This window comes from Ctenopharyngodon idella, chromosome 14 (genome assembly GCF_019924925.1).
Source record: "Ctenopharyngodon idella isolate HZGC_01 chromosome 14, HZGC01, whole genome shotgun sequence".
Taxonomy (NCBI): Eukaryota; Metazoa; Chordata; class Actinopteri; order Cypriniformes; family Xenocyprididae; genus Ctenopharyngodon; species Ctenopharyngodon idella.
Genome location: NC_067233.1, coordinates 19,543,485 through 19,559,540, shown reverse-complemented (window position 1 = coordinate 19,559,540; position 16,056 = coordinate 19,543,485). Strand labels below are relative to the sequence as shown.

Sequence of the window (16,056 nt, the reverse complement as noted above, 5' to 3'; positions counted from 1 at the left end):
CAAGTTACTAAAATGGTGTAAAGTTAGTGTATGTAGAGTAGGCCCTATTGGTTAATATGCATATTAACATGAACTAACATGAACAACACCAAAAAAAAATATACAATGCAAACAGTACATTAAAAATAAAAATGTATTAATTGTCATGCTCTGTACTACAAGCCTTTTTGCTACTATTTTAATAATAATAATAATAATAAAAACATCACAGTGTTGCTTAAACTATACTTAAAAACACAATAGTAGCATACTTGAAAATTTGGTTTGGAGCCAGGCCATTTAATTGATGTCCCTAATAATTTTAATGATTGTATAATATATGCGTAAAGTAGACTATTGCTTAAATTAATGTTAACCTAGGGCATCATTACAAGTTACTACATCAAACTTTTTAGCTAACTTGTAGGCCTAATATAAATTATATTTATTTATTTATTATAAATAGAGATAAGAGATTGAAGAAAACACAAAGCACAAGGAACAAGGTAATTTCCCTAACTCAATTAAAGAAAGAAAGAAAGAAATTATATTGAAAGAAAACAGGCTAATATCATTGGTTTAACAAGCAATATAATCTCTTATATTGATGAATTTCCATTATTTGTATGGCACAACATTCCGTGTAATGTTTATTTTAGATTTTTCTCTTGTTTACAGTAACTAAATCAGGCCAGTGTACAGTAGTACAACCCAGCACTTGTTTCTTGCGCGCCCCTGTATGCGTGCACGCGCCCTCTGGATCCGATGATGTAAGCAAGCAGTTCTCGAACATTCCAGCTTGAAGGACGCCATTTTGATCCAACCAACGACATCAGTGAAGACAGAGGAAATAAATTCTCCTTTTGTCGATACAGGACTGCAATTATTCAGGAGACTTTCTTAAACCAGGTAAGGGAATATATTTATTATTTGATAATTATTTCACTCACACTATGTTTATTTAGAATAGATTGTTATTTTACCATCTAGAAGCGTTAACGACGTTGCTACTGACTGTGTTTTGTTAATCATAGGTGTGCAGTGAGTATCACAAAATGCGTTTTATTTCGGTTTTAATTATTATTATTATTATTATTATTATTATTATTATTTTCATATAACCATTTTAAACTCCTTTACGGAATAATGTGTAGAGACTTCACTGACACGAGGTGTTCAGAACAAAGAATTTAAAGGGCCACTGTTTCTGTGAAATGCGGCCTATATATTTTATATTTTGTCTGGATATACAATCTATATTGAATGTAAAAGTAATTTAATTGTATTTTGTTTGTTTTATCAGATGAGACAATCGCAGAGAATGCGCTCTCCCTGGCTGAGAGAGGTGAGTCTGGAGGAGAAAATGGAGAACAGAAAAAGACACAGACGAGACTCGCACAGCAGCGAGAGAGAGAATAAATACAGAAAAAATCATCACGTTCATCATCACCACCACAAGAGCAGCGAAGGGTGAGAATCAGAAACCTCAACAGAACAGACTCTCTGTATGCTTAGTATTTCTTTTGAGCTCTTAATCAACTAATTTTATGGGGACGTCTTGTACCAATGTTTAAACTTTTCCAGGAAGTTACTAATTTAAGAGATGTCAGTCTTTGGCCAGGGCCCATTGAGCCTTATGTGGACATATATTGGCAGTGTATAATACTAGTTTGACAAGTTTGCTCTTTTCTTGGAAGCTTCCTGGAAAACATGATCACGTGACCTCAATGTGGCAGTCATATCCATTTAGACATGATTTATGTCATATATCAGTGTCTGTTTTAAAAATAAGTTAATTACTTAGATCCATCATTTTATTTGCATTGGTTGTCAACAAATCAGGGCCACAATATTAATGCTGCAGTTCGTAACTTTTAGTGCTCTAGCAGTTAATAAACAAAACTGCATGCTGCTTGTGGAAGAGCATTGTAGCCGGAGCTGCTACTTCTCTGTTTGTCTGACAAGTCACGCAGGTGCTGGGCTACTCTACAGCAGTGGCGACCCGACCGGTCTAAAATATTCTGAATATAAACGCTTATTATAGGTGTACCATATTGATTCAGGATAAGACAAAAACAAAAATGGATTCATGGTGTACTCTCTCATTATATAAATTTTGTACATTTTGAGAAAAGTTTTGCAGTGCAGCTTTAAGGATCCCATCAATTTCCACCACCACCACCAACAACAAAAAAAAAAAAAATACTTTTTATGTGTAGCAATGTATTTGTATATGTGCTAAAAAGATTATTTTAATTTTTTTTTTTTATTTGTATCACATTTTCTTTACACAATTTTATTGAATTTAGAAAACAATAACCTTGTTGATTTTCTAATAGTGCTGTCAAATCTATTAATTGTGATTAATTGCATCTAATATAAAAGTTAAGACGGCTTATATAGTCACAGTGTTTCCTCTAGGATTTTTTTCCAGCTGTGGTGGCAGGCCTGTTTCCACAGGGGGAGGGGGTGAGTGATTTCCCACGCCCCCTTACGCCTGGTGGTTAAATCTCCCCACCCAAGAATCACGTGCACTCACTTTCTGAGGATTCAAAAAATGAATATAGGGCTGGGTATTGACACAATTTTCACGATTCGATTCGATTTCTATTCACATGCTTTTGATTTGATTACGATTTCGATTCGATATCGATTATTTTGAATGTACTATATCAGATACAATACATGGCAAATTTTCTAGAGAAAAAAAAACTCAACTAATGCTGTAAACTACACATGGGAGTCAGTTGGTACTACGTTACTATAATATTGTTAAAATTAACTTATTTATAATTAACTTATTTATATACAAACACTTACATTTCACTCAATGATGTTTTTTATAATAACTAAAGTGATTACATAATCATATTTCTGTCATATGTTTATTGTGCAAAAGTATTCTAATATGAAAGGCTCCAACATAGAGTGGCACAAAGCGCGTATACGCGTTCCGTGTGCAGAATGATGTGCGTGAAGCAACATGGAGTCACAGCACTAGAGCCTGTCACTAACGATTATTTTGGAAATCGAGTAATCGTTCAATTATTCAGACGATTACCCGAGTAATCAAACCCCTCGCCGCCCCACCCCCTCTGTGCATGGGCGTTAGTGCTGATGCTGAGCCAGAGACGGATGCACTCAGTGCTTGGCATTTATCACAACTATTCAGTGTTTTCAACCACATAATGTTAATTTTAGGCTTCAGACATTTAATACACATAAGTACTAGTAACAATACATTTAGAGTTTGTAAAATATACACTGTTGTTTATGGAAAATGCAATAATAATCCTTGCCATTATAATTAGATTATAATGGGACCACCATCATCACATTATATTCATATTAGATACATTGTGTAAGCAACTATAAAGTTTAGCCTGTTCTTCTCCCAGTTCACTGGACATTTACATCCATCTGTGTATTTGATTCTGATTCTCTGAACCGCGGTGTAAACAAACATGGTGGCGGCCATCACGCATACAGTTCAACTACTAACATGATCATTATATGGGTGCTGCTTACACAACAAAGCATTCACTTACGCGTATGGCTTAAAATACATATGTAATAGCAATAACACAATAATAATTGATTCAAGTAGCAAGTATCAAAAGCAAGTAATCTTAAGATTTTATTGAACAACTGTCAAAATACATAATGTATTGTAAACAATATAACAAATGTACTTTATGTATTATTACAAATGCCTGCAGAGGGCACCAGTGGCCTGACATTTTTACCCTTTACAACGCAATCTAATCCTTGTTTAATATTGGCTTACAACATTTATTTCAAATGTCCACTTAATCTTTAATATTCGGCCATTTCTTTATGATAGAAATGCTACAACCACTGTAATTTCTTGAACAAGAACATATGGACTTAAATGAGGGCTTAAACTTTTATTTTTAAATCACGATGGGCAGTTAGCACATTTAGAAACAAACTGATGGATTCTCCTGCGTTTGGGTAGGTTTATACGTGACTTACCTTACAAATCTGATGAACTGCTGCACATTGCGTTTCCAGATGAACATTAAAAGCCATCCAAACTCACAGCATATGCAGAGATGGAGTTTGAGACACGCCACTCATGTAAATAACAGTTTTTGTGGTGCTGCATTTACTGTGAATGGAGCCGTTCTGAGACGCACACAGGTAACCTACACGCATGTAAATAATTACAGCGCATATATATTAAACCTGCAGCACATACATTTATTTAATTGAATTGCAGCCTTTGTAAATTCACAATAGCATTATGCTTTGATTTTTAAACGGATTTAATATCGTGCAGCCTTAGAAAATGGTCTTATAATGCGTTTCATGGATTCTCACCTATGGAATGCGCCACTTCCAGTATTTAGTTGGTTACTTGACACGGGCAAATTGAAATCGATGTGTTTTTTAAAATCGAGTACTCAAATTTAATTGAGGAATCGTGACAGCCCTACACAGCACGCAGTGCTCCGCATTGAAAAGTTCAAAGCACCAAGGGAAGAGATACTGATGTATTATATCTATGCAGCAGTTTGAGCCTTTTCTTTTAACACTTTTAAATTTCAGTTACTATGCATGTGAAGAACAATTCATAGGGCTCTCTACTCCAGTGTTGTGATCTAACAAACAGAAAGTAACGCCGAATTAGAAACGGCAATAAACTCCAGCAAGATAAAGTCCTTTTACAAAAAACCATAGACCTTTATCTACAAATAAAGTATAATAATGGGAAGGTTGATCTTGAAGTGAGTTTTAACGTGTTATTGTCGTAACCGAAAACGGCGCGCTGTTTGACTTCTGAATGGAAAATGACTGAGGAGAGATGAGTTTCTATTAAAAATGAAAATTCTGTCATTAATTACTCGCCCTCATGTAGTTCCACAGCTGTAAGACCTTCGTTCACCTTCGGAACCCAAATTAAGATATTTTTGATTAAATCCGAGAGGTATATGACTCGTCCATAGACCGCAATATAATCAACACTTCATGAACAATTATATATCACTTATAAATGATTAAATACAAAATTAATAGTAGTTATTAAGATTGATGTGGTTTGGAAATGGTAAAATGTGTCTGGAAAAAAAAAATGATCTGAAAATTAATAAATATATGAATATATACAGTGCTCCCAAAGGTTTGAAATATACTTGCGGTGGTAGCCGGGTGAAAAATCCTCCTATTACCCACGGCACAAAAAAATGGTCTACTACATGTGACAAACAAATAATGTGTGATTTTTAACAGTATTTTTATTTATTGAAATTAATTTTAATTACATAGCATACTATTACATTTAATTACATACTAATATTATGTATTATTATGCATTGTAAACTATGCAAAATTACAGCATTTAAATGGTTCTCCTTTTCCTATGTTCTCCTTGCTATGTCATGTAGTGTGTCTCTCTCAGTGAATGGGACACAGATTTTACTGGTAAAATTTATATAATGAATAATATATAGTACGTGTCAAATAATGTTCTTAGTCTTTTCTTCCTGTGGGGTAGACTACAATAATTTACTATGAATTAAATAGAAATCAAATTAAATACAATTTATTGTGTAACTAAAACACCAATAATGCCCAGAATAAAAAAACAACAAAAAAAAAACGTAGAAACGTTATTTTGAAATGTCTACAAAATTGCGGGCTGATCCTTCAGATTCTTACAATCGTCTAAAACATATTATATAAAGCCCATAAAGTAGACAGTCATAATTCATCAACTTGAGTTCATTAGCAATTGCTTGGCATAAATCTGCGCTATTTGTTGATTGAGAATCATGCTTTGAAGCAGTCTGAAGCACTGTTGTGCGAGCCTGTAGAGCGCGCAACAGCGCCGCCTTGTGACTTTGCAACATGCAGTGCTCTTTGTGAAATATCCACCGCATCTCTGCAGCGCACGTGGGAATGTTAGCGGGAGTAAACGGTTCTGACGCACACGTAACGAGCAGGTACGAAACGTGTAGGGCGAGGGGAGATTTTCCACTAGTTAATCGATCGCGGATGGTTTCATTATCTTGGGCGGATACAAAAGTATACAAGGATAAAAATAATAAAAGCATGAATGTGTCTCCAAATATACTTGGGCAGCCGTTAATATACCTGGGAGGCCCGCCCAAGTAAAGTCTATGTGTGGGAAGCACTGATATATATATTACAAACTTTATATTTCACAAACTTTTATGTAAGATGCAATTAATCACAATTAATTGATTTTACAGCACTACTTTATAATCTTCAATCTTTCACAGCTCAATGTGAAACAGTCAGTACTCATTGAATTTTGTTGCTGTTTCTTAATAGGCATTACCTTGAGACAAGGAGCTCAAATGAAAGACTAGAAACTAAAAGGCGAGCTGTATGCAAAGACCATGAGGACGACAGCCATACTGCCTGTAAAGACAAGGAGAGAGACAGAGATCGGGACAAATCCAGATGCCGTGAGAGAGACAGAGACTGGCACCATTACAGCAAATCCTCTGGGAACAGCAGGCGGAGCAGCCGGCACAGGCACAGACACCGGCACCGTCGCTCGCACCATCACTCTGACTCGGTATGACCACTCTCTGTCTCCCTTTGCCATGGCAACTGTTTGCTTTCTGTGCTTTTCTTTCTTGTTATATGGACTGTGGGAGTTCCTCATTTCCAATATTGTCTGAATGAATGACAGGAAGAATGTTGGATGAAATGATTACGCTAATATAATGACATATAATAAGATTGAATGGGTTCTTACTCAAGATATAATGTTAGTTTGATATCCACGGCACATAAAATGTTTTTAAGGCACCTCATTCATGAAGGAGGAATAAAACTCTCAAATGTTTTTCAATGATAAATTGTTGTATTTGTCTACTTAATGGTCTGAGAAAGTTTCTCATCTGAAAATATGTTGCCATTGTTTTTCTTCTGTAACACACACGATGTGGTGGGCCCTGTGTGTATCTCGTGGGCTGAATTTGCGTTGGCTGCTCCCTGTGGCCGGGCCTGGCTTCTGCGGGTATCTGAATGGGCCGAATCACTTCCCCCCCACTCGTGAATGAATGAATGGCGCGTTCTGGTCCCCCACGATTCTCATGGGTTAATGATGATGGTGGTGATGATGATGATGATGGCGGTGGTCCGAAACCCCAGAGGAGCCATCGCAGGAAAAGATCCAGGAGTATTGAGGATGATGAGGAGGGGCACCTGATCTATCACAGTGGAGACATGCTGAGAGCAAGATGTATAGAATACACACTTTTCTGTATCTCTTCTGTATCTTTTCATTTCTTTCACTGCTTATTTTCTGTTTTGGGGTCAGACTAATTTTACAAGCTAATTTTGGGGTCCTGATAAATGCAGTTGTCACAGAACAAGTAGACTTATCCTGATGTGTGTATCACCAGTCTAGTATTGTCTTATGTTCGTGGATTATTTATGCATTGCTTTTCTAATTTGAGTGTTCCAAAACGCAGCGAAATCTTTTGAAAGGGTTTGATGCTATTGTGTCTTTTTTTTATGTTTCTAACAGTATTTCTTTAAACCCGTAGATGAGATTGTGTGCACACTCGGAGAGGGAGCCTTTGGCAAAGTGGTGGAGTGCATTGATCATACAAAGTAAGTCTTCATTGTCACATCTTAGCATGTTAAAATTCATTGCTTTTGTGTTTTACACCTTACCCATATTGTTTATAATCAGTTCTTAAAACTGATTGCGACTTAATAAAATGCAATAAAATGAAAATAGCATTAAATCTTTTTCCCTCTGTATTGTGACGTACACACACTGTATGAAAATAACCCTACCTGGTTAAAAGTAATGTCTTTATTTTCAAAACCTTATATAGGTTTCTAAAGTGGATCTTTTGTAGTATTTTAACTTGTATCTCACCATAAAAATAGCCACTGAACCTGGCATGTACGTTTGTTGGTATTGTAACAAGCAAAATAATCTGCCAATGGGGTAAGCAAAATAATCTTATTTCAAACCGAAAACAAGATTATTTTGCTTACCCCATTGGCAGATTATTTTGCTTGTTTTAAGGAAAAACTCACTCACTCACTCACAAGTCAAAATAATTTTTTTTCTGAAAACAAGACAACAATTTTTACTTGTCTAGAAAATTCTTGATTTAAGAAATTTTAGATATTTGGACTAGAAACAAGATGACAAATCTAAGTAAGAAAAGCATTTTTTGCAGTGTAATTATATGATGTCTTTACGTTGCTGTCTTGACGCCAGCCAATTGCTGATCATGGTTTCGAGTATTGATATATCTGCTCTTTCTGATGAACACAAGAACATGCAGTAATCTCAGACAACTTAATACATATATTTTTGAAAACCAAATTAGAGATCAGTTATCACGATTAGAAGATCTGGTATCTGTCAAATCATCTCAGATGTATTAAGCGAGGTACAAAGAATGGACTCCTGTATGCGAGCTTGCAGTTGATTGCAAAGGCCTGTTCACACCTGTAATGATAACTGAATTAGCATCCACACCAGCGGGGGATATTGTTCTGTTTATTCTAAGTTGTGTCGTCTGCCGCTTTAAATACTCAAGCTCTTTAAAGTCTGTTGGTTTCTGATTGACTGTCATTGTTTTTATTGTTCATCAGCTGGAAAGAAAATCATCCTGAAAGTGATTGCAACGATATTGTTTCTTTGCTGTTATCGTTATAGTTGTGGTGTGGACTGTTTTTTTTATTTTTTTTTTTATATTTAGAATGATTTTTAGAGCTATATCTTTATTGTTATCGTTTCAGTTATCCTTAGTGTGAACTACTTCTCACTGATTGAGAAGTCTGGCACACATTGTTTCACTGGAAGTTACGACATTTTGATTAAGAATTAAAAAGAAAGGATAAAAATGAAACGTATGCATTAGGGGTGGGACGCTTCAGATTTCTCACGGTTTGGTTTGTATCACGGTTTTAGTGTCACGGTTTCGGTACAGTTCGGGATGTGCTATGTTCAGTAAAAAAATAGGACAATTGTCAAATAAAGATAAAGAAAATAAAAACAAATAATCTAACTACAAGAAACAGCACAAATACATGAGAGCTAAGATACAAATAAAATAATGCTTTACAGGTTTTTCAGGTATCTAACAGCTTTCAGGTACAGAAATTGAATAAAGTAATCAAATATAAAATAACACTGCATATAAACTTCTTTGAATAGTTAAATAAAGATGAAACATTATTATAAAATAATAATTACTAAACAAAAGCTATTTGGTCAAGAGTGATTTTTTTTTTTTTTTTTTTTTTTTTTTTTTTTTTTTCCTGCATTGTTGTTTGATTAACATTAAAACACATAGAGCAGGAATATTAGACTGCTGTCCCTTTAAGATGTAATTCAAAGATCCAGTACACTGATACTGATACACATGCATTGTCTGTCTCGTTTTTCTATTAAGACATAACCTACTATGTTTGTTAGGATACTCGCTAAGATGGGCATGTTGACATAGTTTTTGTGTGATTTTTGTCCGTTTAGGTGCAAGACTTGAAAGAGAATTTGCGTGAGTATTTGCGCACTGTGATGCGGCTCTCCATGTACGCACTTCGGACGAGTACACACAAATCTCCTCACAGCGCGCGCGAGTTCTTACGTCTTACGGATAAATGAGTTTAGTTTAAACACCGATAGCAACGTGAGATGTCAGCACCCGGGTGATGACGGCGTAAATGACTGGTCATAGAGCATTCGGCACGTCATTGAACATTTGTTTACAACGAGTGACTGTTTTGTCCATGTTCTTTTGATCATCGCTGTTGTAACTTATTGGGAAACTAGAATGCATATCCATTGACTGGAACATACATTAGCCGAATCCGTCTGTCTGTTTTGCACGTTATTTTCAACAAACCATATTATAGATGTGTCGTCAGATTTGGGATGAACCGCGGCGCAAGCGCGTGCCGAACCGTGGGCGGAGAACCTAACAGTTCAATTTTTTTTTTTTTTTTTTTTTTTTTTTACAGCGAACCGTACCACCCCTAATATGCATGGATGAATTGGTTTACAATAGGATCAACAAAATAGGGTGAATTTTCATTTTATGCAGATTTTAAATGTTTTTTGAGAAATTGTTTGATTTACTAACCAGTAATAAAAAATTTTTTTTTTGTTTTTTTTTTGTTTAATATGTTATTGATATTACTGTATGTTGCTATTGCAGGGGAGGAGCACGCATTGCGTTGAAGATCATTAAAAACATTGATCGCTATCGTGATGCAGCTCTGTCTGAGGTTGAGGTGCTGGAGCAGATTAACTCACTTGACTGTGACAGACGATAGTAAGTGCCTGTGAAAGCAGATAAAAAGGAGATCTCCAGTAATTTATACCTCTGTGATGCATGGCTGTGAAAAATATCACACTTAATTTGAAATTTACAGCCTCTTGGGTTTAACGATGTCCAGACTACATATTAGCAGTGCAGTATTTCACATCCACTTCTTCCCTTTCTCTAGTGCTTGTGTGCGGATGTATGACTGGTTTGATCACCACGGGCACGTCTGCATTGCCTTTGAGCTGCTGGGCTTGAGCACGTATGATTTTCTGAAGGAAAATAACTTTCAGCCCTTCTCTATCAACCACATCAGGCACATGGCCTACCAGATCATCAGAGCAGTCAGATGTGAGTCATGGGTATTGTTTGATTGCATCTTTTTTGTGTACTTTGGATGAAACACTGATTTAATCTTTTGCTTTTCTTTGATTCTTTGTGTTTTAGTTCTTCATAAGAATAAGCTGACACATACTGACCTGAAACCAGAGAACATCCTCTTTGTTAATTCAGAGTATGACATCAAGTACAATTCGAAAATGGTAAGGAGAGGCACTGATCCCATTCAGACCAGTGTTATATACTTTTGTAGTTTTTATAAATATTTTAATATTTTAGTTTTTGTTTTAGTAATTTTTTTTATTTTTTATTTCATGTTTTCTATATAGCTTTTTTTTTTTTTTTTCTGTTTAGTTTGTCATTTTATTACTTCAGATTAAATGAAAATTTGAATTGTTGCCTTAGCATCTAACTGAAATAAATTTAAGATTAAGTTTTTAATCTAATCTTTATTTTGAAATAAATTTTAATGAAATTTGTTACCGAAATCATTTGTAATAGTTTAGCAATAACAGACTTGCTCTGCCACTGTTTATTGTGCATTAATTAATAGTGTTGTTTTGAATTGCAGAAGAGGGATGATAGAACTCTGAAGAATCCTGATGTGAAAGTAGTTGATTTTGGGAATGCAACATATGAACATGAGCATCATACATCTGTGGTGTCCACACGACATTACCGAGCTCCAGAAGTTATTCTGGGTAAGCAGCTATAAACACAGTGTTTTTATTTATGCATTCTCTGACACATTGATCTCTTGCACACATGCTGTGATTTGCATGTATTGTGAGTTATAACAGATGTCTGTTTCATACAGATCTGGGCTGGAGTCATTCCTGTGATGTGTGGAGTGTGGGATGCATTCTTATTGAGTATTATCTGGGATCGACTCTGTTTCAGGTCATTGTCATTTGAGTTTCAATTAGTTAAATTATGTTAATTTTGGGTACATGTGACTTGTTGATTCAGTACTTCTTTAGTAATTTGTGGTCTTTGAAAATTTTAGACACATGACAGTAAAGAGCATCTGGCCATGATGGAGCGAGTGCTGGGCCCCATACCTACCCACATGCTGCAAAAAACAAGGTAATATTTCAATAAAGTAATTAATTGCTGTGTTTTTTTGCAGCGTTTCTAGAAATATCAGGAATTTTTAGAACTCTAAATTCAAATTTATCTAGTTATTCTTTATAACATAACAAACAATGATATTTCATCAACTAGAATTTGCTCTTCATGTGTGAAATCTCTATAAAATTATTCAGTTAAAGATACCTGAAGAAAAGTCATGAAATTATATGTCAAAAGGATCTGTAATCTTGTTTGTGGTATCTGAAAAGCTATTACTTTAATTTTCTCAGTTTGATTTGTTTGCAGAATGTTTTTATTGTTTGAACTGGCCTTTTATTAGTTTTGATACCACATGCTGCTTTTGTTGTATTAAAATGGGTATTTTTCTCATTATGCAGGAAGACCAGGTATGTTCGTCATGATAAACTGGACTGGGACATTCACAGCTCCTTGGGACGTTACGTCAGGAAGCAGTGCAAGCCCCTGAGAGTAAGTTTATCGTTCTTCAAGTTAATGTTTTATAAGTCAAGTTAGTTGGAGTCAGTTGAAGTTTTGTATTTGCTTTAAACCATTAAGGCATTTAGAAACAAACAACTTTTGGATTGCTACTGACTTGTTATTAATAATTGTTTCTTGCAGCAATACTTGGTCTCCAGTAGCTCTGACCATGAGCAGCTGTTTGATCTCATAGAGAGGATGCTTGAATATGATGTCACAAAGAGGATTACCCTGGATGAAGCCATCAAACACCCTTTTTTCAACTGTATCAAGAAGAGCAAGAAATAATTTCTGTCCTTTTGCTGTAGTTCCTCTCTGAGAGAGGCTGTTTCAGTTGACTGTATCAGTCCTCTGTATAGATCATACACTGCTCTTTTCTCATTGTTTATATTTATTGTGCTTGTTCAGTTTAGGTTATGTGACCTTTTGCTCTTGAGTTCTCCACTTATTTGTAACTGCATCACATGACTTGATTATAATGTGTAACCGTAAAGGGGCTGGGTTTTGGGTATTTGGTGTGTAGGATACTTGTATAATTGTCATAGATTTGTTAGCATTATCAATATGAGCCTAGTGATATTTGTAAATGTCTTTTCGGTTGTTTTCTTTAACTTGATTTTTAAATAAAAGCAGTTCCTGATCTGAATCATTTGTCTCATTGAGGTGTAACGTTCTCATGCGGTCAATTGGTGGCAGTAGATCGCAACTCTAAATCTTCACATTTCAAGTTGTACGTTTGAGTCCAGCCAGGGCGGCATATATGGGTCTGATTTAGTAATACAATCGGGAAGGGAGCCTTCAGTAGATCTGACCCACCTTAGAACAGTCAAAACATGGTTTGGGGTAATGATTTTTAAAAGTTACATTTATAAAATATATACAATGGTTTTCAAATGTTTTACAATGCACAAAAGTTACAGAAATCGCATTCGCCTGAGGAGGAGGAGGTAACCACTGTTATAGTCAACGTAAGAAAACACTGACAAAACACAAATATTCACATTATTTGTCTATTATAGATTTACATTTTACAAATATATGGCAGAAAAAAAGTTTAAAGATAGTTTGAATAACTGAAATGTTTCGCTCCAGTCGCTCCACGAAAAATTGTATTATGCTCACGCCAACGTGTGGAGAAAACAACCTGAAATAGAGAGAATCTCACGCAGATTGTTCACAGCTGCTTCTGGCTGCTCTCTGGTTATTCCAGCACCTTGTTTCACGCTCGTTTCAACCCACACACACCACGCTGAATGTCAGGGGGCTGCATGTGTCTTAATACCCAATGAGCACCCTACCTAGATAGCATTCCTTTGCATCGAAGGCGCGCGCAACATTTTTGGCCATTTGAGAATCGTTGAATCGCAGCTCAGCTTACTAGGTTTTGAAACACAGCCATGCTGTTCAAAGCCCTGTGTGCTGTTCAGCGCTGCTCAGTCTGACAGCTACATCTCATCGATCAAGAACTGATCGATACTTAAGTGATATAACTATTGGAAACTAATCGGATACTTTGTCAGAATGGATCCATCTGCGGAAAGAAATACAGAAAGCAAACAGAATGCTGCGAAACCGCTTTATCTGCGCTATTTAGTGTCTTTTCCAACCATAGTGTGTTTAGTGATATCGCTGAGTTCAATAGCGGTGTGCTTTCTCATGACTTTTAAAACGCATCAGATGGAGAGCAGGCTGCGCGCGCTGGAGATAAAGATGAGTGACATCTGTCAAGAGTCATCTGTGGACGTCTCTGTTTCACAGGAACTTCGGGAATCCATTGAAACACTCTTACAAGAGGCAAGCATTTTATCCTTTATAAAAAAAAGCTGCAACATCATCCAAAATGTTTCTTTTACTGTTTCACATGTTTCTGCAGTATGCTGATTTTGTCCAGTTTAAATCACAGTAGCTAGTTATAATTATTCAAGGCAAGTTATTATTAATAGGTTACTCTTTATCTTAAAGATATAATATATCTATAATATATGATTATTATAAAATTCTGTAATTCAGCAGGTGCGTTTATGTGATAAGATTGATTTTATACAATGTATGTTTATTTTAATGGTACATTCTTAGTAAAGATTTATATATATATATATATATATATATATATATATATAGGCTATATTCTGCTCTTTCACATGTTTAGTGTCATTTACAGTATGTTGATTTTACACAATTTAATTTTGGCTGATTAAATCACAGCTAATAATTAATAATCATTCATTTAACACATTTTTCACAAGTTTTTTTGTTTGTTTGTTTGTTTTTTCTTCTTTTTTTTTCTTCTTTAAAAAAAAAACAAAAAAAAAAAACTAACAAGTAGCACAATGACCACCACTGACACTGAAGGGGTCTTTAACAATATTCAGATTACCGCTTAATCAATATGGAATTTATTAATGACGGATTCTTAAAATGTTACCTTTGATCTACTCAAAATTTGAATAATTACTTTCCTCTGTATTTCACAGAGGCTGAATGAAGCAATGCCAAAGTTGCGTGTGGCTAGAGACGTGACACAAGACTGCAACTGTCCTCCAGGTACGTCCATCAATCTGCTCTGACAGTCCTATTCCAAAACACGGGAACATCACTAGATGAAACCTGATAGAAATTGTGCTAAATTTATCAATGGCTTGTTCCTGAACAGTGATTTAAAAGCTGTGATGTGGATGAGAGGTGGGTAGATGGAAAGATTGGAGTATTGGAGTACTGAAACAAAGATTGGAGTACTGAAAAACACAGATTTTGGTAACTCTTTGTATATCAGATTTGTACTATGAATACTAGCATTTTGCAACCAAAGCGTTTCGTACAATGATGTTAAACTATGAAGACAATTGATTTCACTCTTAAAAATAAAGGTTCTTTATTGGCATTGATAGTTCCACGAAGAACCTTTACAGTGATTAAAATATTCTTTAGACTTTTAAAATGTCCTTTACCCTATAATGGTTCTGAGCTGGTCACTGAAAGGTTTTTTTCAAATGAATATTTAATCTCCATTTATTTAAATTGCCACTATTATGCTATTTTAAAGGTTTCCTAATTTTGTTCTGAAGGTCTAATAGGTTTACATGCATCCAAGTTAAAAAAACATTTGAATTTTCTCCTAATATACATTACATCACCTCATTTCTCAAAGAGTCTGAAAACGGTTAGTTTGAAGATTCAGTCTCTCTAAACCTCTCCTTTCTGAGAGCCTACTCTGCTGTGATTGGTCAGACGGCACAGTCTGTCGTTATTGGTCTACTGCTTTATCATATCTGAATTCATCATCATGATGGCATTGGTTTTTCCATATCAATTCTAGCAGTCCTCATGCTTTTGAAGTGCATGTAAAGTGGATTCACGGTGCAACATGTCGACAACACGAACCAAACTCTTCCAGTCTCAGCTATAACTGCAGTGTTTGAGGGTCAAAGTAGACGTTGTTTGCAGGCAGCCAAAGAAGATCATAGGCTAGCATTATGCAAATTAGTTACATTGAAGTGAGACTGAATTGTGGTGCTTTTATCATGCAATTTGATCTTTGAAAATGTGCAGACATTTCACATTCACAAACAGCTATATTACACACTGCATGAAAGGTAGTAAGTATTTGATAAAGCATAATATGGGCACTTTAATAATTGGTTAATAAGTCAAATTGTCAATTAGGGTCCTGATCACCCTTTTGGAGTTTATTTTATAATATTGTTGACTGTACATTATATCTTGCATGGATTCAGGATGTCAAACCAGCCTTAAAACTTTGAATGCGTTTGCCAAACATGCAATGTTTTTCCTTAATGCAGTTACAAATAGTCATGATTATAGATCAGAGCATTTTCATACAGCTATATGCACTTCTCTTTTAAATACAGAGGGA

General features: G+C 35.3%; 2 protein-coding genes across 4 annotated transcripts in view; both read left to right on the top strand.

Annotated features, from left to right (window-relative positions):
* The first annotated feature begins 706 nt into the window (after positions 1-706).
* clk4a (CDC-like kinase 4a) lies at positions 707-12,828 on the top strand. Of its 3 annotated transcripts, XM_051860215.1 has the most exons (13): positions 707-888; positions 1,283-1,449; positions 6,298-6,547; positions 7,129-7,219; positions 7,527-7,593; positions 10,167-10,283; positions 10,459-10,625; positions 10,722-10,816; positions 11,185-11,314; positions 11,431-11,513; positions 11,620-11,699; positions 12,083-12,173; positions 12,324-12,828. In XM_051860215.1, the coding sequence occupies exons 2-13, from the start codon at positions 1,283-1,285 to the stop codon at positions 12,468-12,470; spliced, it is 1,485 nt and encodes a 494-aa protein (XP_051716175.1). In that variant the 5' UTR covers positions 707-888; the 3' UTR covers positions 12,471-12,828. The 3 variants fall into 3 exon arrangements, with proteins under 3 accessions (XP_051716175.1, XP_051716177.1, XP_051716176.1); XM_051860217.1 differs by lacking the exons at positions 707-888; positions 1,283-1,449; positions 7,129-7,219 and having other exon boundaries at positions 6,308-6,547; XM_051860216.1 differs by lacking the exons at positions 707-888; positions 1,283-1,449; positions 6,298-6,547; positions 7,129-7,219; positions 7,527-7,593 and adding an exon at positions 10,013-10,031.
* Positions 12,829-13,416: 588 nt separating this feature from the next.
* col23a1a (collagen type XXIII alpha 1 chain a) overlaps positions 13,417-16,056 on the top strand; it is a 150,827-nt gene continuing 148,187 nt past the window's right edge. Inside the window, exons 1-2 of the mRNA XM_051859681.1 lie at positions 13,417-13,976; positions 14,657-14,726. Of these exons, the coding sequence (XP_051715641.1) occupies positions 13,704-13,976; positions 14,657-14,726 (343 nt within the window). The 5' untranslated portion in view covers positions 13,417-13,703. The remainder of the gene's footprint in view (positions 13,977-14,656; positions 14,727-16,056) is intronic.

Bases quoted from the DNA above. Each gene is read 5' to 3' on its own strand.
- clk4a (XM_051860215.1), top strand. From the start codon at position 1,283: ATGAGACAATCGCAGAGAATGCGCTCTCCCTGGCTGAGAGAGGTGAGT. The intron at 10,284-10,458 runs GTAAGTGCCTGT...CCCTTTCTCTAG, and splicing joins CTTGACTGTGACAGACGATA to TGCTTGTGTGCGGATGTATG. The intron at 11,514-11,619 runs GTCATTGTCATT...TGAAAATTTTAG, and splicing joins TGGGATCGACTCTGTTTCAG to ACACATGACAGTAAAGAGCA.